The following is a 26,888-nucleotide window of genomic DNA, read 5'->3' on the forward strand; positions in this document are numbered from 1 at the left end:
GAAACAAATCATGCACCAAACAATAAAAGTAAGCAAACAGCATCCAGGACAAAAGTGAGTCCATAGACATGAAGCCGGGAGCAGACCACAGCCTCAGCTTCAGTTCAGTGCAGAGCCGAGAAAACGTTACGGAACAGTGAGAAGAACTGGCCTGACTTGCTGAGCTCCCCCTGCATCTTGTGTGTGTTTCTCAAGATTTCTGGCATCTGCAGAATCTCTTGTGTTGTGAAGGAATACTGTGCTGCACGCCTAATAGTAACACTGCCCAGAGTGCCAGGTTTGCTAGGGGAGAGAGAAGTAGCCAAAATCTCAGAGAGATGACCAACATAAGTGGCCGACACTGATACGGACAGGGAAAAATAACAAGTTACTTTAAGTTGTAGAATTCAATATTGGGTGTGAAAAACTCCAGCATACCCAGAGAAAAGATATATTGTTTCTCAAGTTTGCATTTGGCCCTATTGTAACAGTGTGGGTGGCCACGGATAGATTGGAGTGGGATAGTGAATTAAAATGGCAGACCAAACACTCTTTTCTGCGAAGTAAATCGATCGGAGTTTGGTCTGTCCACTGAGAACATGGCTGGTGTTTGCCTTCCTTCATTTCAGGTGATTGTCATGGAAACCTTTGGTGACATTTTTCCATTGGGGTGGGTGTGATGCCACCAGTCATGTCACTCAGCTCCTGGGCAACAAAATACACAGAAAATGGCCCAAAGGTCACCTTAAATCATTATCAGGAAAGGGTCATTTAGTCATTTAGAAAGAAATATATACAGACTCAACTATTTCATAAGGCATTGAGAATGAAATCTGGTCATCACAAGTGTCTATCTCTTTAGTGATTATAAAGAAACTGACAGAAAGTCAGGAAAAACACTTGCAGATTTCGACAGGTGTACTGTGGAGAGTATTCTTACTGGCTGCAACACCGGCTGGTAAGGGGGGGGGGGAGGAGTGGTGCACAGGATCGAAGTAAACTGCAGAAAGTTGTAAAATTAGTCAGCTCCATCATGGGTACCGGCATCCGTCGTACCCAGGACATCTTCAGGGAGCGGTGCATCAGAAAGGCGGCGTCCATTGGTAAGGACCCCACCTCCCAGGACATGCCCTCTTCTCACTGCTACCATCAGGAAGGAGGTACAGGAGCCTGAAGGCACACTCAGCGTTTCAGGAACAGCTTCTTCTCATCTGCCATCAGATTTCTGAATGGATACTGAACCCATGAACACTACCTCACTGCTTTTTTATTTCTATTCTTTGCAGTACTTATTTAACTATTACATACACATTTATATAAAACTTACTGTAATTCACAGACGTTTTCTCTCCGTTATCATATATTACATTGTACTGCTGCCACAAAGACAACAAATTTCACGACATTTGGAGGTGGTATTAGACCTGATTCTGATTGTGATCTCTGAATCACATTAGAAATTGGAGTAGAAGTAAGCAATTTACCCTTAATTACTATTGATCAACATTCTTCTACTTCAGCGTTATATTGCTGTATTGTCCCATGTCTCTTGATTCTTTGAAATCCATTGCTGCCCATACTGAATGACCGAGCCTCCACACCAATGGAGTAGAGGATACCGAAAGTTCACTCCCTCCTACGTGAAAGATTTATCCTCAGCTGTGTTCCAAATGGAGCATTGCACAGTATGAGACTGATTCTTCAGTCAGAGAAAATGCACAATTTATTGAGCTCTGTGAGAATATTGCAAGTTTCAATGAGCTCACTTCCTGGTTCTTCAAACTCCAGCGAATATAGGCCTGGCCTACCCTGGAGAGGGTTCAAAGGAGGTTCATGAAGATGATTCCAGGATTGAAAGGCTTCTCGTATAAGGAGCGTTTGATGACTCTGGGCCTCCACTCAACTGGAATTCAGAAGAATGAGGGGTGACCTCATTGAAACCTATTGAGTGTTGAAAGGCCTCGATAGAGTGGATGTGGAGAGGATGTTTCCTATGGTGGGGGAGTCTAAGACCAGAGGGCACAGCCTCAGAATAGAAGGATGTCCTTTTAGAATGGAGACGAAGAGGGATTTCTTTAGCTAAGGAGTGGTGAGTCTGTGGAACTTGTTGGCACATGTGGCTGTGGAGGCTAAGTCATTGGATATATTTAGGGCAAAGGTTGATAGATTGCTGATTGGGCAGGACATTAAGGGATACGGGGAAAAGGCAGGAGATTGAGGCTGAGAGGGAAAATGTATCAGTCATGGTGAAATAGCAGAACAGAGTCGATGGGCCAAATGGCCCAATTCTTCTCATATATCTTATGGTCTTATCTCCTTCATATAGCAAACCCACTAACCTTGGACTAGTGAATTTTCACGCACTTCCCTATCACAAGTATATCATTTGTTTTGGGTAAGAAGAACAAAACTGTACGTAGTGCTCCAGGTGTAGACTCACCTTGCTGTAAGATATCATTACTCCTGGACTCAAATGAGCTTTCAGTCACTTGTTTACTGGATACAGTATCTAAGTTGTTTTTGTTTTTGGCATTTCCCAGTCTCCCATTGTTTAAAAAATGCCCTGATATGCCATAAGACATAGGAACAGAATTAGGCCATTCAGCCCATCGAGTCTGCTCCGCCATTCCATCATGGCCAATCCCAGATCCCACTCAACCCACCTTCTTGCCATATCCTTTGATGCCCTGACCAATCAGGAAACCGTCAACTTCCGCCTGATGGGTCTTGCCCTGAAATGTTGATTTTTTATTCTCCTCCATAGATACTGCCTGACTTACAGAGTTCCACCAGCATTTTTGAAGACAGGAGGGGGAGGGATGGAGCCAAGAGCTGGACAGGTGATTGGCAAAAGGGATATGAGAGGATCATGGGACAGGAGGCCTAGGGAGAAAGAAAAGGGGGGGGGAACCCAGAGGATGAGCAAGGGGTATAGTGAGAGGGACAGAGGGAGAAAAAGGAGAGAGAGAGAAAGAATGTGTGTATATAAATAAATAATGGATGGGGTACGAGGGGGAGGTGGGGCATTAGTGGAAGTTAGAGAAGTCAGTGTTCATGCCATCAGGTTGGAGGCTACCCAGACGGAATATAAGGTGTTGTTCCTCCAACCTGAGTGTGGCTTCATCTTTACAGTAGAGGAGGCCGTGGATAGACCTATCAGAATGGGAATGGGATGTGGAATTAAAATGTGTGGCTACTTCATGTACAAAGACCATTACCATTCACGTGGCCTCCCAGAATGATACCACCATGAAAGGTCTGAGGAGTTTCCGCACCAGACCCATCCTCTCAATGTGCAGTGGCAGGACCTGAAAAAGCACTCCGTTCCCACAGGAAGTTTGCATTGGCTGCACCCAGCTTCAGTGAGTCCCTTGGCATCCTCCCCTTTGCCATCAGATTTCTTACTACTGCATTCCACTTCAGTGCTATTTATTCAATTATTGTAGATTATAGTAATTTTACGTCGTGCTGCCGGAAAACAATAAATTTCACAACATCGACAGTGATAATAATCCTGATTCTGAAAACAAGCAAATTCCTGAAACATTAACTGTTTCGCCGTGGGTTTTGTTCGTCCCACGAGGAATATTCGGCCATCACAAACACAAGAGATTCTGAAGATGCTAGAAATCCTGAGTAATACAAACAAAACGCTGGAGGAACTCGCAGCACGAGGAATTCTGCAGATGCTGGAAATTCAAGCAACACACATCAAAGTTGCTGGTGAACGCAGCAGGCCAGGCAGCATCTCCAGGAAGAGGTACAGTCGACGTTTCCGGCCGAGACCCTTCATCAGGACACTTATTTCAGGTCTCGGCCCGAAACCTCGACTGTACCTCTTCCTAGAGATGCTGCCTGGCCTGCTGCATTCACCAGCAACTTTGATGTGCGTTGAGGAACCCAGCAGGTCAGGCAGCATCTATACAGCGGAATAATTAATCAGTCGACGTTTCGAACCGAGACCCTTCATCAGGACTGGAAAGGAAAGAGAAGGAAGGTGTGTAAGGTATTTAGCTATTCAGCTACTTCTGTTTAAACTGTGCCCTGAAGAAGGGTCTCGGCCCGAAACGCCGACTCTTTACTCTTCTCCATAGAGGCTGCCTGACTTGCTGTTCCTCTTGCATTTTGCGTGTGTTGCTCTGGATTTCCAGAATCCCCTGTGCTGCTGTTTTAATTTCATACTTTGCTCCTACCAGACTGCCGATACGTGAGTTAACATGAAGTTACCTATTAAATACTTGAGACGTAGCGAGAGAACTTTATGAATGACATGATCCGGTAGGTCAACGCCTCCGCTCACCACAATGGAGCGAGTCCCATTCATCGCCAACCCCCCCGAGTGATCATGTGACGGCCCGCATCACATGATCTGGTAAGATGGCTGTGCTGGGAGCGGGCTGTTTCGTGTTGCTCTGCTGCATCTCCTCCGTCCTGGAAACCGGAGCATGGGAGACGGACCCGAAGAGTGCACAGCCAACACCCCTGGTAATATGGCACGGCATGGGTAAGAGGAATGAGCCTAACTGTGAACTGCGCGCGTTCATGAAGTGTTATGCGGGATCTTATCCACTCCGGAAAAGCACCGCCTGTTTCTTTCTATCTTGAATGGCACTGATCCGCATTCCAACGTCTTAGAAGATGTTTATGCATTTATAACCCTAGATCGTGATTCTGGATGTCTACATTATTAGTATCAGTCGATGATAAATATTATGGCTGTTTATTCCAATGTAAGCGGGAAGCCTTTGTCTATAAAGCATTTTGTTACTCTAATCCTTCTCAGGATCTGGTCAGGCAAATCCTATAAGTACTTGAGAAGTTTGAGTGGGGAGGGGACAAAACGCAAGTGAAAGCAGGCTTCGAGCGGGGACAAGGGAGCGGTCTAAGTCTGATTTTGTTCTTGTTAGGAAGTATGCAAAACGTGTTACTGACATTTCCTCTGCAGAGAGTAGTCTTTGAATAGGAATGGCTTCTGGCTGCGCGTAAAATGAATAAACAAAGAGTTGTGAGAAATGGGGTGTTATGGACTAGGGTTGATTTGAAGTTTAAGCCTGACTGAGTTCTTTGAGGAAGTGACTAAACATGTTGATAAAGGTCGAATGGTGGATGTGATGTATATGGATTTTAGTCAGGTATTTGACAAGATTCCCCATGTTCAGTCTCATTCAGAAAGTCAGGAGGCATGGGATCCAGGGAAACTGGGCTGCGTGGATTCAGAATTGGGTTGCCACAGAAAGGAGAGGGTGGTAGTAGATGGAGCATATTCTGCCTGGAGGTCCGTGACTAGTGCAATCCTGTGGGGATCTGAATTGGGACCCTTGCCCATTGTGATTTTTATAAATGCCCTAGATGAGGAAGTGAAGGGTGGGTTAGTAAGTTCGCAGGTGATAGGAAATTTGTGTTATTGTGGATAGGGTAGAAATTTGTCATGGGTCTCAAAGGGGCATTGACAGGATGCAAAGCTGCCCTGAGACGTGGCAAATGGAATTCAGTCTGGAAACGTGCGAAGCGATTCATTTTGGAAGATCAAACGTGAAGACAGAGTAGAGAGTGGATGGACAGATGGATCTTGGGGTCCACGCCCATAGATCCCTTAAAGTTAGCCTGCAAGTTGATATATTGTCTAAAAAGATGGCTGTCACTTTTGGCCAAGATTGTCTGCTCAGTTCTGATGCAGAGTCTGAACCCACACACTTTGCCTCCCTGTCTGAATTCATCCAGTAATTTATTTTTGCTTAATTATGGTGTCTGCAGTCTCTTGTGTCACTTTTTTGATATTATGGAATGGTATAATATTGTATTTGTGTGTGAAAGGGAACTAGGTCCTGCTGAACCACTGGGATTTCTGAATGGTTGGGGTTTTACTGTATTTGATTTTAATGCACTTATATAACTAATCAAATTGTTGCTTTAGAATGTGTATGATTAAACTTAAAACAATAGATACACACGTCAAACCACTTAAAGTCTGTTCTATTCCGAAGCTGCTTGAGTATAGAAACATAGAAAATAGGTGCAGGAGTAGGCCATTCGGCCCTTCGAGCCTGCACCGCCATTTATTATGATCATGGCTGATCATCCAACTCAGAACCCAGCCTTCCCTCCATACCCCCTGACCCCTGTAGCCACAAGGGCCATATCTAACTCCCTCTTAAACATAGCCAATGAACTGGCCTCAACAGTTTGCTGTGGCAGAGAATTCCACAGATTCACCACTCTCTGTGTGAAGAAGTTTTTCCTAATCTCGGTCCTAAAAGGCTTCCCCTCTATCCTCAAACTGTGACCCCTCGTTCTGGACCTCCCCAACATCGGGAACAATCTTCCCGCATCTAGCCTGTCCAATCCCTTTAGGATCTTACACGTTTCAATCAGATCCCCCCTCAATCTTCTAAATTCCAACGAGTACAAGCCCAGTTCATCCAGTCTTTCTTCATATGAAAGACCTGCCATCCCAGGAATCAATCTGGTGAACCTTCTTTGTACTCCCTCTATGGCAAAGATGTCTTTCCTCAGATTAGGAGACCAAAACTGCACACAATACTCCAGGTGTGGTCTCACCAAGGCCTTGTACAACTGCAGTAGTACCTCCCTGCTCCTGTACTCGAATCCTCTCGCTATAAATGCCAGCATACCGTTCGCCTTTTTCACCGCCTGCTGTATCTGCATGCCCACTTTCAATGACTGGTGTATAATGACACCCAGGTCTCGTTGCACCTCCCCTTTTCCTAATCGGCCACCATTCAGATAATAATCTGTTTTCCTATTTTTGCCACCAAAGTGGATAACTTCACATTTATCCACATTAAATTGCATCTGCCATGAGTTTGCCCACTCACCCAACCTATCCAAGTCACCCTGCATCCTCTTAGCATCCTCCTCACTGCTAACACTGCCACCCAGCTTCGTGTCATCCGCAAACTTGGAGATGCTGCATTTAATTCCTTCATCCAAGTCATTAATATATATTGTAAACAACTGGGGTCCCAGCACTGAGCCTTGCGGTACCCCACTAGTCACCGCCTGCCATTCTGAAAAGGTCCCGTTTATTCCCACTCTTTGCTTCCTGTCTGCTAACCAATTCTCCACCCACACCAATACCTTACCCCCAATACCGTGTGCTTTAAGTTTGCACACTAATCTCCTGTGTGGGACCTTGTCAAAAGCCTTTTGAAAATCCAAATATACCACATCCACTGGTTCTCCCCTATCCACTCTACTAGTTACGTCCTCAAAAAATTCTATGAGATTCGTCAGACATGATTTTCCTTTCACAAATCCATGCTGACTTTGTCCGATCATTTCACCGCTTTCCAAATGTGCTGTTATCACATCCTTGATAACTGACTCCAGCAGTTTCCCCACCACCGACGTTAGGCTAATCGGCCTATAATTCCCCGGTTTCTCTCTCCCTCCTTTTTTAAAAAGTGGGGTTACATTAGCCACCCTCCAATCCTCAGGAACTAGTCCAGAATCTAACGAGTTTTGAAAAATTATCACTAATGCATCCACTATTTCTTGGGCTACTTCCTTAAGCACTCTGGGATGCAGACGATTTGGCCCTGGGGATTTATCTGCCTTCAATCCCTTCAATTTACCTAACACCACTTCCCTACTAACATGTATTTCACTCAGTTCCTCCATCTCACTGGACCCTCTGTCCCTTCCTATTTCTGCAAGATTATTTATGTCCTCCTTAGTGAAGACAGAACCAAAGTAATTATTCAATTGGTCTGCCATGTCCTTGCTCCCCATAATCAGTTCACCTGTTTCTGTCTGCAGGGGACCTACATTTGTCTTTATCAGTCTTTTCCTTTTTACATATCTATAAAAGCTTTTACAGTCTGTTTTTATGTTCTCTGCCAGTTTTCTCTCATAATCTTTTTTCCCCTTCCTAATTAAGCCCTTTGTCCTCCTCTGCTGAACTCTGAATTTCTCCCAGTCCTCAGGTGAGCCACTTTCTCTGGCTAATTTGTATGCTACTTCTTTGGAATTGATACTATCCCTAATTTCTCTTGTTAGCCACGGGTGCACTACCTTCCTTGATTTATTCTTTTGCCAAACTGGGATGTACAATTGTTGTAGTTCATCCATGCAACCTTTAAATGCTTGCCATTGCATATCCACCGTCAATCCTTTAAGTGTCATTTGCCAGTCTATCTTAGCTAATTCACGTCTCATACCTTCAAAGTTACCCCTCTTTAAGTTCAGAACCTTTGTTTCTGAATTAACTATGTCACTCTCCATCTTAATGAAGAATTCCACCATATTATGGTCACTCTTACCCAAGGGGCCTCTCACGACAAGATCGCTAATTAACCCTTCCTCATTGCTCAAAACCCAGTCCAGAATAGCCTGCTCTCTAGTTGGTTCCTCGACATGTTGGTTCAAAAAACCATCCCGCATACATTCCAAGAAATCCTCTTCCTCAGCACCTTTACCAATTTGGTTCACCCAGTCTACATGTAGATTGAAGTCACCCATTATAACTGCTGTTCCTTTATTGCACACATTTCTAATTTCCTGTTTAATACCATCTCCGACCTCACTACTACTGTTAGGTGGCCTGTACACAACTCCCACCAGCGTCTTCTGCCCCTTAGTGTTACGCAGCTCTACCCATATCGATTCCACATCTTCCCGGCTTATGTCCTTCCTTTCTATTGCGTTAATCTCTTTTTTAACCAGCAATGCCACCCCACCTCCCCTTCCTTCATGTCTATCCCTCCTGAATATTGAATATCCCTGAACGTTGAGCTCCCATCCCTGGTCACCCTGGTGCCATGTCTCTGTGATCCCAACTATATCATAATCATTAATAACAATCTGCACTTTCAATTCATCCACCTTATTACGAATGCTCCTTGCATTGACACATAAAGCCTTCAGGCGCTCTTTTACAACTCTCTTAGCCCTTTTTAATGCTTGCCCTGGATTTGTCGGCCTGCCACTTTTACTTTTCTCCTTTGTACTTTTTGCTTCTACGCTCACTTTACACCCCTCTGTCTCTCTGCACTGGTTCCCATCCCTCTGTTGTGAACTAACCTCCTCACGCCTAGCCTCTTTAATTTGATTCCCACCCCCCAACCATTCTAGTTTAAAGTCACCTCAGTAGCCCCCGCTAATCTCCCTGCCAGGATATTGGTCCCCCTAGGATTTAAGTGTAACCCGTCCTTTTTGTACAGGTCACGCCTGCACCAATAGAGGTCCCAATGATCCAAAAACTTGAATCCCTGCCCCCTGCTCCAATCCCTCAGCCACGCATTTATCCTCCACCTCATCGCATTCCTACTCTCACTGTCGCGTGGCACAGGCAGTAATCCCGAGATTACTACCTTTGCGGTCCTTTTTCTCAACTCCCTTCCTAGCTCCCTATATTCTTCTTTCAGGACCTCATCCCTTTTTCTACCTATGTCATTGGTACCTATATGTACCACGACCTCTGGCTCCTCACCCTCCCACTTCAGGATATCTTGGACACGATCAGAAATATAGTTGAGTATAGTTGAGTGTAGTTGGGATTAACATTGCCATGTGAAAGGGGATGTGAGAAAAGGCTTGGAAGTGGTTACGTTGTAAGCGGAGAGAACATCAGTGAACCCTAAAGTGGGTGGTATTAACCCTTTCAAATAGCTGTACTTTATATTTTACAAATACATCCAGTAGTGCAAATGGAGATACTTCAGTACTGAACTGTTTTATATAAATTAACCAGGTGACAGCTGCTGCAACCCTCTCAGCATGGGATTTATCAAGAAAATGGTAGAAGAAAATATTCCCGGAATTTATGTTTTGTCGTTGGAAATTGGGAACAGTATTGAGGAGGTATGTTTGAATGAGAGAATGAACTGCGATTTAGGTATTTGCTTTCAGATTTTTTGTTGGGGGTTGTTAGTGGACATAAAATCATCATTACTGATCCAGAGACGAGATCAAATCTTGGCACAGCAGATACTTACTTTAAATTCAATTAAATGTTTCGGAAAATATCCACCCCCACACAGAAATCTACAGTACATTACAGGCCCTTCGGCCCACAATGTTGTGCCGACCACAAAACCTACCTAGAATTTTCCTACCGCATAGCTTTAAGAGCCTCTTAAAAGACCCTATTGTATCCACCTCCACCACCGTCGTCGGCGTGCATTCCATGCACCCACCACTTTCTCTGTGGAAAACTTACCCTTGACATCCCCCTTGTACCTCCTTCCAAGCATCTTAAAACTATGCCCCCTCGTTTTAACCATTTCAGTCCTGGGAAAAAGCCTCTGGCTATCCACGCGATCAATGCCTCTCATCATCTTATACACTTCTATCAGGTCTGCTCTCATTCTCTGTCGCTCCAAGGAGAAAAGGCCAAGTTCACTCAGCCTATTCTCAAAAGGCATGCTCTCCAGGCAGCCCTCTTCATTACAATATTTGTGTCACTAATTCAAGCCACATGCCTAATTCCAAAGCCTGATCAAGGCATACAGAACAAAGACAATTCAGGAGCTTTATTGAATTATTTAATAAAACAATTAGACTCAAAGTCAGTACAATAGTACCACAGCTTACAAAGTTGAAAGGAAGCCAATAATTTAAGCTTCCTAATTGGAAATGAGGAACTGTTCTATTTCAGCATCTTTTAGCGCAAAGGTTTCTGTTTCCGATACAAGTGTACGTTTGTAGATAGGATGTCTGTCAGTGTAGGAGAGCTGGGGTTCAGCTGATTTTCCTTATTTAATAGTTCCATCTCTAATCTTATCCAATTATGATTAAAGCTAAGTTCTTCATTAAGACTGTGTCTGTGTGTGAGTCTGTCACTCTCTCTATGTCAGTGTGTTTGTATCTATGTGTGTGCTTCTTCATGTGTGTGTGTTTAGCAGAGTTTAGCTACTGGAGTGCTCACTGAGAGCTCTGCTCAAGATGAATTTTTTGGAGTGGAAATATTGACATCCTTGATTTTAAATGCTCCTTACCCAAGATTGGATGCAAGTTCAATGGTTCCAGTTAATATCGGAGAATGTATACAGTATACCACCTGAAATTCTTACTCTTCACAGACATGCAGGAAAACAGAAACAAACCCCCAAAGAATGAATGATAGAAGAAACAATAGAACCCCAATGCCTCCCACCCACACACAGCAGCAAAGCATTGACCCTCCCTCACTTACTTCAGGAGAAAGCATCAGCTCCCACCAAGCAAGCAGTAGCAGAGCCCCTAAAGACAATAGAGAATAGGTGCAGGAATAGGCCATTCAGCCCTTCGAGCCAGCACCACCATTCACTGTGATCATGGCTGATCATCCACAATCAGTACCCTTTTCCTGCCTTCTCCCCATATCCCTTCACTCCGCTATCTTTAAGAGCTCTATCTAACTCTTTTTTTGAAAGAATCCAGAGAATTGGCCTCCACTGCCTTCTGAGGCAGAGCATTCCACAGAACCACAACCCTCTGTGTGAAAAAGTTTTTCCTCAACTCCGTTCTAAATGGCCTACCCCTTATTCTTAAACTGTGGTCTCTGGTTCTGGACTCCCCCAAGATAGACCGTGATCTGCAGTGGAAGAAAAACTGTAGCTCACCTGACAATTCAGCATGCCACAGGCTCTCTCCCTGTCTCTCTCTCTCCAGTAAGAACAGAGATGTCACCTTTTCTACAAATCGGGTGGGATTTGATTGTGGAAGATTTAAAAGCAAATTCTTAGCAAGAATATTAGACTTGTCTATTGTTAACAATTTAATTCTTCTCTGACTTTGGAACCTTCCTTTAAAAAGGACATAGAGAACGGTTTCTTCATGAATGTAAATGAGCAGGTGGAACTGGTGTGCCATATATTATCCAAGGACAAGAAGCTGCAGAATGGATACAATTCGATGGGCTTCTCTCAAGGAGGCCAGTTCCTGTAAGTATTGCCACCAATTAAATGTGAAAATGCAGCTTCTTGTGGGATCATGTACTGGAGTCTAGAACTTATGGTTTCTATCCATTGCAGGAGAGCGGTGGCACAGAGATGCCCTTCTCCTGCCATGAAAAATCTCATCTCAATTGGAGGCCAACATCAAGGTAAGTTTAAAAACCCCTAATACCTTCACTTAAGTGAATAGTTATTCACATGCGTAACTGTGAGATAAGGCTATTAGACTGAGTAGTTTTTAAATCCCATGAGTATTACGTCTACGGACGATACTAGGTAGGTAATTGAGTAGCACTCTGGTCAATCCAGCCAGAGTGACCTGGTCTCCCCAACTAAAGGAGGTCATACTTTAGAGCAAGTGGTCCCATCTTTCTTTTATGCCATGGAGCCTTACCACATCTGATTCAGAAAGGGTAAGATGAGGGAACACACTCACCAATCCTCGTAGAAGTGGAGAGAGTGAACAATTTCAGCTCCTACATGTCGGTATCTCTGAGGACCCAACCTGGACCCAACATATCGATGCAGCCATACGGAAGGCAAGGCAGCAGCCATATTTCACTAGGAGTTCGTGGGCATTTGGGTTTGTGATCAAAAACAGTCACAAATTTCTGCAGATGTTCCGTGGAGAGCATTCTAACTAGCGATGTCACCATCCGGTATAGGGGAGGGGCTACTGCACAGGATCAAATTAAGCTGCAGAGGGTGGTAAAATTAGTTAGCTCTATCATGGGCAGTAGCCTCAGTAAGAACCCCTACCACACAGGGCATGCCCTCTTCTCATTGCTACCATCAGGAAGCAGGTACAGGAGCCTGAAGGCACACACTCAACGATCCAGGAACAGCTTTTTTTTAGATTATGAAGACACACAGTCCTCTTTTATTGTCATTTAGTAATGCATGCATTAAGAAATGATACAATATTTCCTCTGGTGTGATATCACAAAACACAGGACAGACCAAGACTGAAAAAACTGACAAAACCACATAATTATAACATATAGTTACAACAGTGCAACAATACCATAACTTGATGAAGAAGTTCATGAGCACAGTAAAAAGTTCAAAGTCTCTCAAATGTCCCACATCTCACGCAGACAGGAGAAGGAAGAAAAACTCTCCCTGCCATGCCAACCACAGTCCGACTCTGAGTCATCCGAAAACTTTGAGCTCTGATCAGCTCTCCGACACCAAGTACTGAGCGCCATCTCTGTCCGAACGATTCAACCTCAACCTCGGTCGCCAACAGAAGGCAAAGCCGGGGATTTTGAGGCCTACCCTCCGAAAGATTCCCGACCGCGCAGTAATGACAGCAGCGAACGAGCATTTCAGAAATTTCTCCAGATGTTCCTCTGTACTTTCACGTCCATCTCCATCAAATCAGAATTGTCCACGGCTCCTATTTTACGGATACGATATCATTCTTCCCCTCCGCCATCTAATTTCTGAACGGACGTTGAACCCACGAACACTACCTCACTACTCCTGGTTCGTTAACCAAGGGGTCGTGGACTCCAGGTTGGAAACCCCTGCTCTGGAGGAAGTGCAGTGGAGATTCACCAGGTCGATTTCTGGAAGTGCGGTGGGGAGGTGCCCTTAGGGAACAATAAGCACCATCGAGCTTGTGCCATCTTGAGTTTAAAAGAATTGGAGGCGACCTCATTGTCACCTGCAAAATTCTTGCTGAGCTTGACAGAATAAACATTAGAATGTGCTTTGCTTCCTCCCCACCCTCCTCCCGGTTAGGGAAGGATGGAAAAAGGGTGTAGCTGATCTAACTGTAACCTAAATTCCACAAGGAAAAGGGTCAGCCCTTCAGGAATAAAATGAGTTTTTCTTCACTTGACAGAAGCCAACCTTTGGAACCGAGGACTGTGTGGAGGCTGAGTGAGTTGCACACAGAGGTCAATAGACTTGGATATTAGAATTGTTCAGGAGAGTAGTGCTGAGATAAAGATCGGCATTCGTCTTAGACGCACAGGGCTCTGTGGCCAATTCCTGTTTCTTTCTGTCTTTGTTTTGCTGCAAAGTCAGACGTGTTTGGGTACTGTGCGGAAGGCAGCTGGCTCAGTGGAAGACTAACCCTCTGCACCTGGGAGGCAATCAGTGTGTGAGAAAGGGCTTCGGGAAGTAGCCTGTCCTGGAATGCCATTAGTCTGCCACAGGAGACTAGCTTGGTTTTTAAATGCAGAAGCTAAAATAACTTCAAATTCCCTTGTTAGCGAGGAAGAGAGCCCCGAGCGATGTCGAAATTTTGGAATGAACGGTTAGTTTTTGGTGGACTGTGGACCATGGTCACTCTTTGGGGGCTTTGATGGTGGGTGGTGGGAATGCTTTATGCTAGAATAAGGGGAGGGGGGAGGACTGATGCTGGCTTCTGTTGCTTGTGCCTGAGAGAGGGGCAGGCGGCTTTGTTTTTTTTTCTGTTATTCATTCTGTGGGGTTTTTCTTCTGTTTCGAAGATGTCTGCAGAGAGCAAGAATATCAGGCTCTATATTGTGTACATTCTCTGATATTAAATGGAACCATTGAATTTTCCCTGCAATCACTATTAATTGTGTTTCCCACAACCATCCTTTATAGGTGTGTATGGTTTACCGCACTGTCCTGGAGCGAGTTCCAAAATCTGCAATTTGATAAGAAAACTGCTGAACTTAGGTGCTTATAAAAGTCCAATTCAAGACCAGTAAGTAACAAGAATGTAGCTGAGGGCTTTATGGCTGTGGAATGGGTGAGGAGTTATTAATCTGACAGCAGTTAACCGATCATTGTAAAACAATGTTAAGTACTGTTGAAGAATATGGGGTTAAGAATACTCAGTCATCTTGCATGCAATTTCAATGCAAATTCTAAGACCTAAAGGAGGATAAATGGCCAAACCAGTGACTGGGCCAATTGTTCTTTTTTAATTTCTAGAAGCTGCTTAGAAATTGCATGCACTCTTAACATTTAATAAAACTCATGAAATAAACTTTGAACATTCAGATTTCATTAACAAGCAAATCCATGGTCTACTTATTTTCATTTAAATTTTTGCCTGGAGCTCAAGACCCCGGTCATTCACAATGACTGAGACACGTGAGTACGTTGAATAAAAACAAGAGCAATTATTTAGATCAGCAAATATGGGCACAGTCAGTCAGTGTCTCCATCAAAATCGAGAATAACTTTCAGACTGTAATGAAATTTTTCATAAAATCATTTAATCCTCTGACAGTTTCCAATTTCCTGGCCCTACCAGTTCAACTTCACATTGGATGCCCAAAGCCCCCTCTACCTCAGTCCCACAGCAACATGGCCAGGAGGTCCTTTGCTTCCTCTAGCGGGTGCGGGAGAAGGTGGTGTGGGAGATTCGAATTGCCCTTCGCTGCTGTCCTTACTCAGCTGGCTAAACTCATTTCTCCTTTAACGTACTCGCCCTCTAAGTCGAAGGTCTAAGATAAGGTCATTGGCATAGGTGCAAGCTAAGTCCGTAACAATACCACTACAGGTTCACAACCATCCTGATTACAATCCCTTCCCCACTTCTCTAAGCCCTTCTGCTGCACTGCATCTGTTCTGATGGGACCTCCCATACTAATGCCTGAAATGTCTTTCCGTGTTGGCGTGTGGCCAAGTGGTTAAGGCGTCGGTCTAGTGATCTGAAGGTCGCTAGTCCGAGCCTCAGCTGAGACAGTGTGTTGTGCCCTTGAGCAAGGCACTTAACCACACATTGCTCTGCGACGACACCGGTGCCAAACTGTATCGGCCCTAGTGCCCTTCCCTTAGACAACATCGGTGGCATGGAGAGGGGAGACTTGCAGCATGGGCAACTGCCGGTCTTCCATACAACCTTGCCCAGGCCTGCGCCCTGGAAACCTTCCAAGGCGCAAATCCGTGGTCTCACAAGACTAACGGATGCCTATATAAATGTCTTTCCATTTCTTTAACCATGGCCGTCCTTCTGCCGTAGTTGACGGGGGAGTGTGTCTGCTTTACTTCCCATGTTACTTCCTGTGCCCCCATCTCACTTGTTCGTGCCCTCCACCCTTCATGTTCGATGAGTTACCCCTATTATTTCTGCCACCCGATGCCAGCTCTCCCTCCTGCATTCCAGAGGGAAGGGGTTCCCAACATTTTTTATGCCACGGACCCAAGGGGTGCGTGACCCTGGGATGGGAACCCCTGCCAAACCTGTTCACTGTGACTGTGGGTTCACACTTCCAACTTCGGTAACCACGCTCCTTTTCACGAGCCCTCCCATGCAGTTGTAGGGTGGCCAAACCCACTTCTTGTCTGCAGAAAACCAGAGTTCTTTTTCAGGTGAAGCAACACCATGCCTCCTTTTAGTACTCACACCGTGGTCTCATGTTGGAGAATTAATATGGGTTGGGTGACTGTTTTGCTGGAGTGGCCCTAAGGAGCTTCCACTCCCACACAATTCCAGAGTCAGCTCACAGAACGGCGCCTCCCTATCTGTCCAGGTGAACTGCTGCCTTAGGCACTCAGATTCCGTTTTGAGTAAACAGCCTCTCCTGTTTATAAAAACTGGTCAGTTCTGATTCAAGGTCGTCCTCTTGTAACATGGTTGCCATCTGATCTGCAGAACTTCCCAGCGGATCTTTTTATTGCGGATTTTCACTAGTTATGCTCTGCACCTCTGGGTTCTAGTACATTGCTTTGCTCTGTTTGCCCTGTCTCCCTCTGTTTGCAGGCCAGACAGATCAGCTTCACTTACCTCGTTCCGACTGCGGCAGCAGTGCTTGTCATTCCCGCCGCTGCCTGTAAGGAGTTTGTACGTTCTCCCCGCGACCGCGTGGGTTTGCTCCGGGTGCTCAGGTTTCCTCCCACAGTCCAAAGACGTACTGTTTGGTTACGCCAATTGGTCATTGTAAATTGTCCTGTGATTAGGCTAGGATTAAATTGGGAGATTGCTGGTAAGTGTGGCTCGAAGGGCCTATTCCACGCTGTAGATAGAAAAAATACAAAATACAAAAAAACCCCCAAAATAAATAAAAATTACAAAAAAAAAAATCTGGATAAACTCTGCTCTCTGCTTTATCATACAAATCCCCTTCCTGTCCTGACTGCCTACTCCGATTTAAACAAAACTCCACCAATTATAATGAGAAATCATTGACCTGAAATAGTAACTGTTTCTCTCCCAATACATACATGTGGAATATTTCCAACGTTTGCTACTATTTCAGATTCCAGGCATCTGAAATCATTCTGATTTTGAAATAACATTAGAAGGTTTTTGACAAGAACAGACTATTCGGCCCAACAAAGTTTGCCAAATTCCTATTCACATACTGTGTTGAATTAACGATCGAGTTTCGATTTGAAAGTGTCTTAGGTACTGCTCTCAACTACACAACTAGGTAGTTTGCTCCATGTGTCCACTGTGTAAAGAAATGCTTCCTGATGTTAGTCTGAAATCTCCCTTTAACCAGTCTCCACCTATGGCCCTGTGTCTTCATTGATGGATTCATTTTGAGGTAGCTGGTATCCACTTTACTTGTACCCTTGAAGATTTTGAACACTTCTATCATGTCTCCTCTCATTCTCTGTCTACTCAGGCTAAAAAGATTTAATTCTTCCAATCTTTCTCAATAGCTCATACCCTGCAGACCTGGAATGAGTCTCGTCACCCTTCTCTGAACTCTCTCCAGTGCCTTCACATCCCTCACAAAATACGGGGACCAAAATACACAGTACTCAAGGTGTGGCCTCACAAGTGCATTATACAAGTTAAGGAGAACGTCTCTGGACTTGAACTCCACTGAGCGCATTATATAGCCTTTCTGAAATCTAATTTAATGGCTTTGGCTTTTACTGATATATTGTCCCAAAAAACTTCCAGACTAACAGTGTTATGATCACTTGTTCCTAAAGGCTCAACAATTTCCATACTGAAAGCTCTGTCCCGATTGTTACAGAATATCAAATCTAGACCGACCTCCCCTCTTGGGTGGTGCATTAACATTCTGGGTCAAAAAAACAATCATTCAATAACTCAGTGAATTTACTTTCCTATAATCCATCAGTCACTGGGTTCTCCCACTCAAGATTTGGGAAATTAAAGTCTCCCATAACTAGAACATCACCCTCTGAATTTGATTTTCTAATATTCTGGTAGAGTTGTTTGTTAAAATCACTATCAGACTAATTGTTGCTTTCTTGGTAGCCTAGTGCAGGCAGAGTACTGGCATGATCCCTTGAATGAAGAACTCTACAGGAACAAAAGCGTTTTCTTGGCTGACATCAATCAAGAAAGGGTATGTTCTTGGTTTTTATTGGAATAAACTTTACCAGTTACCTATCTGTGCAACGTGGTTAGTGTGTGACAGGGTGGAGATGTGTCTTTGGTAAAGAGGTGTGAGATGCTCCTTCCCTCCGCTGGCCTGCAGGTCACCCTTGGGCAAAGGGTAGCACCTTCTTAGTCCCCCCGATCATGGTCATGTGAAGCCATGGGAGCAGGTGGTGGACGGTCGTACGAGCAGTTGGTGCACATCACAAGTCCTGGTTAAGCAACCACCGACACCAGGCAGACAATCTCTGAGGAGTATTGATAATGGCTGGGGTCACTCACCTTGTAAAGACACTGCCCAGAAGATGGCAATGGCAAACCACTTCCGTGGATAATTTTCCAAGAACAATCATGGTCATGAGACCATGATTGCCTACATCATATGACATGGCACATAATGAATGAACAACGTGGTTAGACTTCTTAGATATTGAATAGGATCCTTCAAATGTTAACAGAAGCTTGGCAATTGTTATGTAGTGGTGCTACCAGATGCTATTCTAACTGTAACCCAGGTTGTCCTTTTGCTACCTGAGTGTATTTTTTAAAGTCTTAATATTCAATATTGTATCTGTTGTGACTGAATAAAGTCAGGAGAGAGACACTGAAGCTAGTGGATATAGAAGTGTTTATTCAGCAAAATGAGCTGCTATTCCAGAGGAAGAGGCCTGCCTGACCCAATACTTTTATCTGCAAAGATTTAGGGTAACGGCAGGTCAATTCTATGGTTACAATGTATCTACAATGCTTCTTTTGAATTACATATAATTTTTTATTACATATAATTTTCAAGCACCTTCTTTGCACCCACACTCCAATCACTGAAAATGAATGTTAATCAATAATCTCTGTCTCTCTGTGTCTCTTTCTCGTGAATTTCCGGTTTGCTATCAACCCTAATCTACAGCTCCAGGAAGATGATTGTTCAGAGCTGCATTTCAAATTCAATCTACAATCCATATTCAAATTTGGAGATTGGTTGCTTTTGAAATTAATATTTGCAATATACCCTCACTCCAGAATACACCCTAACAAAACAGATTCACCTTATTTAAGGGACGTTAATGTATTGAAAATGATTCAGAACATATGTACTACATCAGTACCTGGAATGGGTGAGTTGTCTTGAACATAGAACATAGAATAGTACAGCACAGTACAGGCCCTTCGGCCCACAATGTTGTGCCGAATTTGTGAGAAAAGGCTGAACAAAATGCCATTTGTCAGTGACATTAAACCTGATTCTGACAAGCTAGCCTGCTATCCATGAGTTTAGAGAAGGAGAGATTGCAGAATCCTCATTTCAGACAGAAAGGATGTCTCCTGCTGTGAGAGAATCTGGAACAAGATCATTGTTTTTTTTTTAAAAAAGGGTTATCCGTTAAGATGGAACTCTGCTTCCACTATCCTCTGAGGAAGAGATTCTTGATAAACAGGAGTGAATAGTTACTGAGGATGTGGAATTTAGGTTACAGTCAGATTAGACCATAAGGTGTAGGAGCCATTCAGCCCATCAAGTCTGCTCTGCCATTCCATGGTAGCTGACCCTCGATCCCACTCAATCCCATACACCTGTCTTCTCGCCATATCCTTTGATATAGGAAACTATCAATTTCTGCCTTAAACGTACTTGGCCTGCACCACAGTCTGTGCCAGAGCATTCCACAGATTCACCACTCTGGCTAAAAAAAATTCCTATTACCTCCGTTCTAAAAGGTTGCCCCTCAATTTTGAGGCTGTACCCTCTAGTTCGAGATATGCCCGCCAAAGGGGGTAACTATACTGTTATTAAATAATAGAGTGAATGGTTATCGAGGATATGGAGTTTAGGTTGCAGTCAGATTAGCCATACTGTTCTTAAATAGCTGAGTAAATTTGAAAGGTTGGTGTCATTTTTGATTCTAGTTTGTCGTCACCATCATTATCTACTGGGTTGTACGACGGAGGCGATTGTGGTCTTTGACCATGGTTGTTCTTGGCAAATTTTTCCACAGACGTGGTTTGCCTTTGCCTTCTGGGCAGTGCCTTTACAAGACGGGTGACCCCAGCCATTATCAATATTCTTCAGAGATTGTCTGGCGTCAGTGGTCGCATAACCAGGATTTGTGACATGCACCAGCTGCTCACACGACCATCCACCACCTGCTCCCAGTGGCTTCACATGACCCTGATCAGGGTGGGGTTGGGGCTAAGCAGGTGCTACACCTTGCCCAAGGGTGACCTGCAGGCTAGCGGAGGGAAGGAGTGCCTTACACCCCCTTTGGACACATCTCCACCCCTTTGTATGCAGCTGTTAAGTGTCAATGTTTGCAGGGGTGGGGAGCACTTGCTTATCTAGATCCGAGTTTCAGATATCTGGGAGTTCAACGACAGCTGCTACTGTTTTTATTTGCAGGGCATCAATGGAAGCTACAAGGAGAATCTGATGAAACTGCACAAGTTTGTAATGGTGAAATTCCTGAGGGACACCATGGTTCTCCCAGTTGATTCAGAGGTGAGGACAGAGTCTTTTGACTTCAGCTAATTGTAGTTTCCTATCGTGGTTAAAGATAAATTTTACAATTTACTTTTACATTCACAAGGCACTAAGTTTTCAATGTTTGATAGTTTTACCCTATTAGTTGCAGGAAGTTACCAAAGGAAAACCTGTTGGTCTTTATAGTATATATTCATTCCTTTCTCCCCTGTCCTCTTCCACCATAAACGTTCCAATAGACATACGGCACCCTGTGCAAAAGTCTTGGGCACTTATATATGTCTAGAGTGCCTAAGACTTTTGCACAGTACTGCAGTGTTTCTATGTATTGTACTGTACTACCACTGCTAAAGAAAACAACAAATTTTGTGATGGACGTGAGTGATGATAAACCTGATTCTAATGTGGGTGTCTGTTGTGGACTGACAGCGGGCAGAGAGAGGGGAATCAGGGTTGGGAGGGAGTGGGAAGCAACCAAGAGATATTCTGTAATGATCGATAAACCAATTGTTCGGAATCAAATGACCTTGCCTGGTGTCTACACCCATGCCACACCCCCCACCACCACCATTCCAGACAATCCTTTTCTGCCACCAGTCCCAAGCCCTTCCCACGGCGCTCCACCCTCGCCATTTCCAACACCCTTTGCTCCCGCCAGATTTACACACTCGCTCTCTGCTCCACGTTGATAAATACAGTAAAAGTCTTAGCACCACAGCTGCATAACTGTGCCTAAGACTTTTGGACAGTATTGTAAATTGGGAGCAGGGTGTTTGGGCCAGCAATCCAGCCACACAAGCTTGTGCTGTGATGTTTACTCTGGAACCGACAGTTTCTTTAGTACAATTTTCCTGCATCTCCTGCCTGGTCTTCAACAAAGAGAGGCTTGCTTATCTTTGTTCAGCAGCTGCTGTTATGTCCTCTACTGCCGTACATTTAGTCCCAAATGCTGTCTATTCTCATACTCTTCATAGACTTTTCAATAAACTTCAGTAGGCCCCACTTCATGCTCTGTTTTCTGTAAGGTGGTCACATTTCCGTTTGGTGCTTCAGTCATAAATGGTCGTCTTCCCTTTTATGTTGACTCTTCCTCAACACACTCACTGGTTTCCCCTTTCTTGTTCAAAGTTTCATTCATCATCAAATTATATATGCAGTGTACAACTCTGAGATTCGTCTTCTCCAGATAGCCATAAAACCTGGTGCCGCAGGCTGTCAAGAAGGCAAATGGAATGTTGGCCTTCATCGCTACAGGGATTGAATTTAAGAGCAGGGAGATTATGCTGCAACTGTACAGGGTACTGGTGAGGCCACACCTGGAGTACTGCGGGCAGTTCTGGTCTCCTTACTTGAGGAAGGATATACTGGCTTGGGAGGTGGTACAGAGGAGGTTCACCAGGTTGATTCCAGAGATAAGGGGGTTAGACTATGAGAAGAGATTGAGTCGCAGGGACTGTACTATTCAGAAGGATGAGAGATCATCTTATAGAAACATGTAAAATTATGATAAGATAGAGGCAGGAAAGTTGTTTCCACTGGTAGATGAGTCGAGAACTAGGGGACTTGGCCTCAAGATTAGGGGGACTAAATTTAGGGAGTGAATGAGGAGGAACTGCTTTTCCCAAAGAGTGGTGAATCTGTGAAATTCTCTACCCAATGAAGCAGTGGAGGCTACCTCAGTAAATATATTTAAGACAAGGTTGGATATATTTTTGCACAGTGTGGGAATTAAGGGTTATGGGGAAAAGGCAGGTAGGTGGAGATGAATCCATGGCCAGATCAGCCATGATATTATGAGTCGCGGTTGCCCAAATAGGGATCAATAAGGGGTAGTTTTCTTAAAATATGATGAGGGTTTCCCATGTTAAACATATAAGATTACATATTGGGAGTCATTTGGAAGACCTATAAATCTTCTTTCAAATATTGGTAGTTTAAAAATCATTGCAGTACTGAAAAGCTGAAAGGTGGCATCCATTATTAAGGACTTCCATCACCCAGGACTCATCAGGAAGGATGTACTGAATCCTAAAGGCAGGCACTCAGCAACTCAGGAACAGCTTGTTCCCCTTTGCCATCTGATTTCTAAATGGACATTGAACCCATGAACACTACCTCACTTTTATTTTGCTATTTCTGTTTTTCCAGTATTTAATATACATATACTTTAGTTGATATTTTTCTATATTTATCTCGTATTGCATTGTACTGTAATGCTAACAAATATGACATATGCTGGTGAGATTAAATCTGATTCTGAGTCCAATAATATCATTGTCTTTTTAACTAAAATGGTTCAATTTAATTTTAATTTCAAAAAGCACTAAATTGTTACTCTCTTGTAGTGGTTCGGTTTCTATAAAGCTGGCCAGGCCAAGGACACGTACACCTTACGGGAGAGCGACCTTTATCGTGAGGTAAGAATTGTGAAGTAAGATTTGTGACGTTACCTGTGTTATTTGCTAAAGAGGCATTTACAAAGGTGCCCTCGGTACAGACGGTATGATGCAGTGGAATAAGAGACTTCCTGCCTTCAGCCTTTGTTTTAATCTGACTACAAAATTGTGAAGTGAAACTGGGCAGTACCAAGTCTGATTCAGAAGCAAAGCCAAGTGCAAGTCGCAGTGAAGTGGGAAAGTCGAAGATGCACTGTGGCGAGTGATCGAAAGTGGGCTAGAAATTACAAAAATGAACTTTACTTGTGGAAGGAAATACAGTAAAACCGGGTTCCAGAAGTAAATGGAAGACCAGGAACTGGATACTGATTGTGGATGATCAGCCCTGATCACAGTGAATGGTGGTGTTGGCTCGAAGGGCCGAATGGCCTACTCCTGCACCTATTGTCTATTAGATCAATATTGAAACCGTACATTTTTTGTATGTTTTATTGCTTTGTAGGATGACTCCCTCAAAAAAAAAACACAAAGATAGACCAGAAAGAACTAAGATAAAGTTAGCAAAAAAAAACAAATTTTTTAAGGCTGAGAATTTGGTGGACTTCTAGCAAAAGGTCAGAATTACTTTCAGCCAATAAGCTGCATTGCCAATTGCTGAGTGGAGGCAGCAGGACCTGGAGAAATCTGTCAATGCATGCAGTTCTCTGCCTGAATGGAGGAGGGTGCGTAATTTCCCCACATCAGTCCTAAGATCCTAAAGGAAATCAGGGAAGTGATTGTGGACGCTGAGTATGGAACATAACAGCACAGCATAGGCCCTTCGGCCCACAATGTTGTGCTAACCATTTAATCTACTCTAAGATCAATCTAACCCTACATAGCCCTTCATTTTTTTCCTACCTTCCATGTGCCTGAGAGTTTCTTCAATGCTCCTATTGTATCTGCCTCTGCCACCAGCCCTGTCAGGATATTACACTCTGTTTTTAAAAAAAAAAACATCTACTTGCCTCTGACATTCCCCCCTGCACTCCCCTCCATTCGCCTCAAAAATTATCCCCCCTCGTATTAGCTATGTAACACAATAATAAATATTTTATTGATCCCGAGTGGGAAATTCTTTTGTTACAACAGCAACATTTAAAAACACACTTAGCAGTGTGCACACTTAACTAATAATAAAGTACAGAATAATAATATATACAATAATCATTTACTAGTCTGCAATAATAATGTTTGAAATAATAGAACAGACGATTGTACTATGATGTGAGTTCTCCTGTTGCATGGAGATGAACTGTTGTATATGCTTATTGCATTTGGTAGAAAAGATTTTCTGTAATGATTCTTGTGACAGCGGAGCTGAATGATATCTGCCCTGGGAAAAAGCCTCTGGCTATCCACTTGATTCATGCTTGTCACCATCCTGTACCTCTCCACTCTCATCCTTCCCCACTCCAAAGAGAAAAGTCCCAGCTTGGGCTATATATATTTTCTGTAAAAATATCCAGTCTGTAAAAATGAAGATAACGTTTGTATTAGAGTGGCATGTTTACAGGGATGATTATGCTGCAGGGAACTTTTCTAAGTTGAAAAATGGTGTACCTTCAAGAGCAACGTGTACAAAATGCTGGAGGAACTCAGCAGGCCAGGCAGCATCTAGGAAAAGAGTACAGTTGACATTTCGGGCCGAAACCCTTCGGCAGGACTGGAGAGAGAAAGCTGAGGGAGTGGATTTAAGAGGTCGGGGGGAGGGGAGAGAGAAGCACAAGGTGATGAGTGAAACCTGGAGGGGAAGGATGAAGTGAAGAGCTTGGGAAGTTGATTGGTGAGAGACAGAAGGCCATGGAAGAAAGAAAAGGGGGAGGAACAGCAGGGCGGGGGGTGATGGGAGGCAAGGAGATGAGGTGAGAGAGGGAAAAGGGGATGGAAACCTTTGAGGTTGGTATTCGGTGTTTACTTTCAATAAACATTATGATTTGGATCATTTCATTTTGGGAACATCATGTAATGTAACCTAGAATTGAAGAACGATGATTAAAACCAAATTCTTCAGAGCAGTACTCGTTTTGAACACTTGCATTTGAAGTTTTTTTTTGCATTTAGTTTATTGTAACAAGTAACCCCTACCCCATTTGAAATCCTGCTAGATATAAACAAGTTTTATGGAATATTCAGGTTAAATGTATTTTTGTTGTGCATGTAGGATCGACTGGGGTTGAAAGCTATGGACAAAGCAAAGAAACTGGATTTCCTGGAAGTGGATGGGGATCATCTTCAGTTTTCAGAGTCATGGTTCATCAGCACCATAATTCCTTACCTCAAGTGATCCTTGTACCTAGCTAGTAATTTTCCACTAATTGCTTCATCATTTGCCTAATATCAAATTGTAAAGCACTGGGTCTCATCTACAATTGAATTACAACGCTTTGCTAATCCAAGATGCTGCAGAGTTTAAAAGAAGAATGCAGGCACTTAGGAACTCAAGAATGTCCATTCTGCTCGGCAGGACTAAACTTTCAGGCTTCTACTTTTACAAGTTGAGAAGTAAATTGAGATGAGTGCAAAAATAGTGGGGATGAGGAAAGTAGTTAATTTCTTCTCCCGATGCAGGAGTTAGCGTCCTTTCATATAGGATCTAAACGAAAACCATGTCCTTGTAATGGTAAAGAAGATCACCTTGACCATCTAACGGTTTGACTAAAATAAAAACTGTTCACGAGATCATGACAAATCTTTTAAGTTTAAGAATGCCAGTGAATGTTATACCAGTAACCTTAGTTCTAATTATTGAATTTTAGATCAGCAATTTTGTCCTTGGCCTGTGATTAGAGCTAGTCTCAGCTTTATTCGTGGGATCTAGATAAGTATATTATAATCAGAATGACAGCCAGATATTATTGACATAATTTCAACCCTCCAACTACTGTCTCCTCGGCTCGTAATTAAAACTAATGAAACAGGTTGTACTAAAATCTCAACATGAGTGAAATAAGACTTGATTTGCAATGCCTTTCATGGTCAGGATGTTTTGTACCTATGTCTTGTAAGCTGATATGTAATACTTTTTTAAGCAGTGGTACCAATAACCAGAGAGTAAGATTTCAGATTGGATCTAATCACTGAACAGTGCAAGCTGAAAGACAAGCTGTTTGGAGGAACGCAGAGGGCCAGGCAGAATATATAAAGGGGGTGGAGATGAGAGGAAATCGTGACATTGACATTTTTTTGGGTCAAGTTCCTGCCTCACAGCCAAATGATTCTTGATGGAGTTTTTTTTTTCACTCTGAAGCACATCATCCGCAGTCTGCCTCCGGTGAATGAAAACATTTATTTCATTTTAGTAACATTCACCTACCATCTGTTTCAGTGTTAAGATTGTGCTATTGTCTAAAATTTTAACATGCTGACTTCAGGGAGCGTGTAAAGCTGAGTGTTATTGGTGTGGTCGTGGTACAGATTAAAAGATGATTATTGATTTAATAAGTACCTCCTCGCCGATTAAAGCTCCAAGGAAGATTAAAATTATCAAGCCGAGTGCGGAAGGTTCAGCACCATCTACTAGCCTTTCGCTCGTTGCTGCCGGAGAAGGTGTTTACGTATCTCAGTCTCTCACTCTCTCTCGCTTGCTGCTCTCGTGTGAAGTCCCCATGCCTGAGTGATTTCTCTCTCCCTCGATGCTGTCGGCGGATGGTGCCAAAGCAAGATTGCAGATTTGGACTCTTAATTCAGGTTTACGATGTGTTCTAGTTCTGGTCACTTTTTTTGTTACTACTTTTGGGCAATTTTTGAATCAGGTCGGCCTGCAGATCAATGAACACTGAGCTAAATGGTACTGCAATATGCCTTTT

General features: G+C 43.5%; 1 protein-coding gene across 1 annotated transcript; it reads left to right on the top strand.

Moving 5' to 3' along the window:
* The first annotated feature begins 4,337 nt into the window (after positions 1–4,337).
* Positions 4,338–26,594, top strand: ppt1 (palmitoyl-protein thioesterase 1 (ceroid-lipofuscinosis, neuronal 1, infantile)). The gene is made up of 9 exons (XM_063033967.1): positions 4,338–4,483; positions 9,692–9,801; positions 11,737–11,864; positions 11,955–12,025; positions 14,460–14,562; positions 18,046–18,136; positions 20,564–20,662; positions 22,990–23,061; positions 25,244–26,594. The coding sequence occupies exons 1-9, from the start codon at positions 4,357–4,359 to the stop codon at positions 25,364–25,366; spliced, it is 924 nt and encodes a 307-aa protein (XP_062890037.1). The 5' UTR covers positions 4,338–4,356; the 3' UTR covers positions 25,367–26,594.
* Positions 26,595–26,888: the final 294 nt, after the last annotated feature.

This window comes from Mobula hypostoma, chromosome 26 (assembly GCF_963921235.1).
Source record: "Mobula hypostoma chromosome 26, sMobHyp1.1, whole genome shotgun sequence".
Taxonomy (NCBI): domain Eukaryota; kingdom Metazoa; phylum Chordata; class Chondrichthyes; order Myliobatiformes; family Myliobatidae; genus Mobula; species Mobula hypostoma.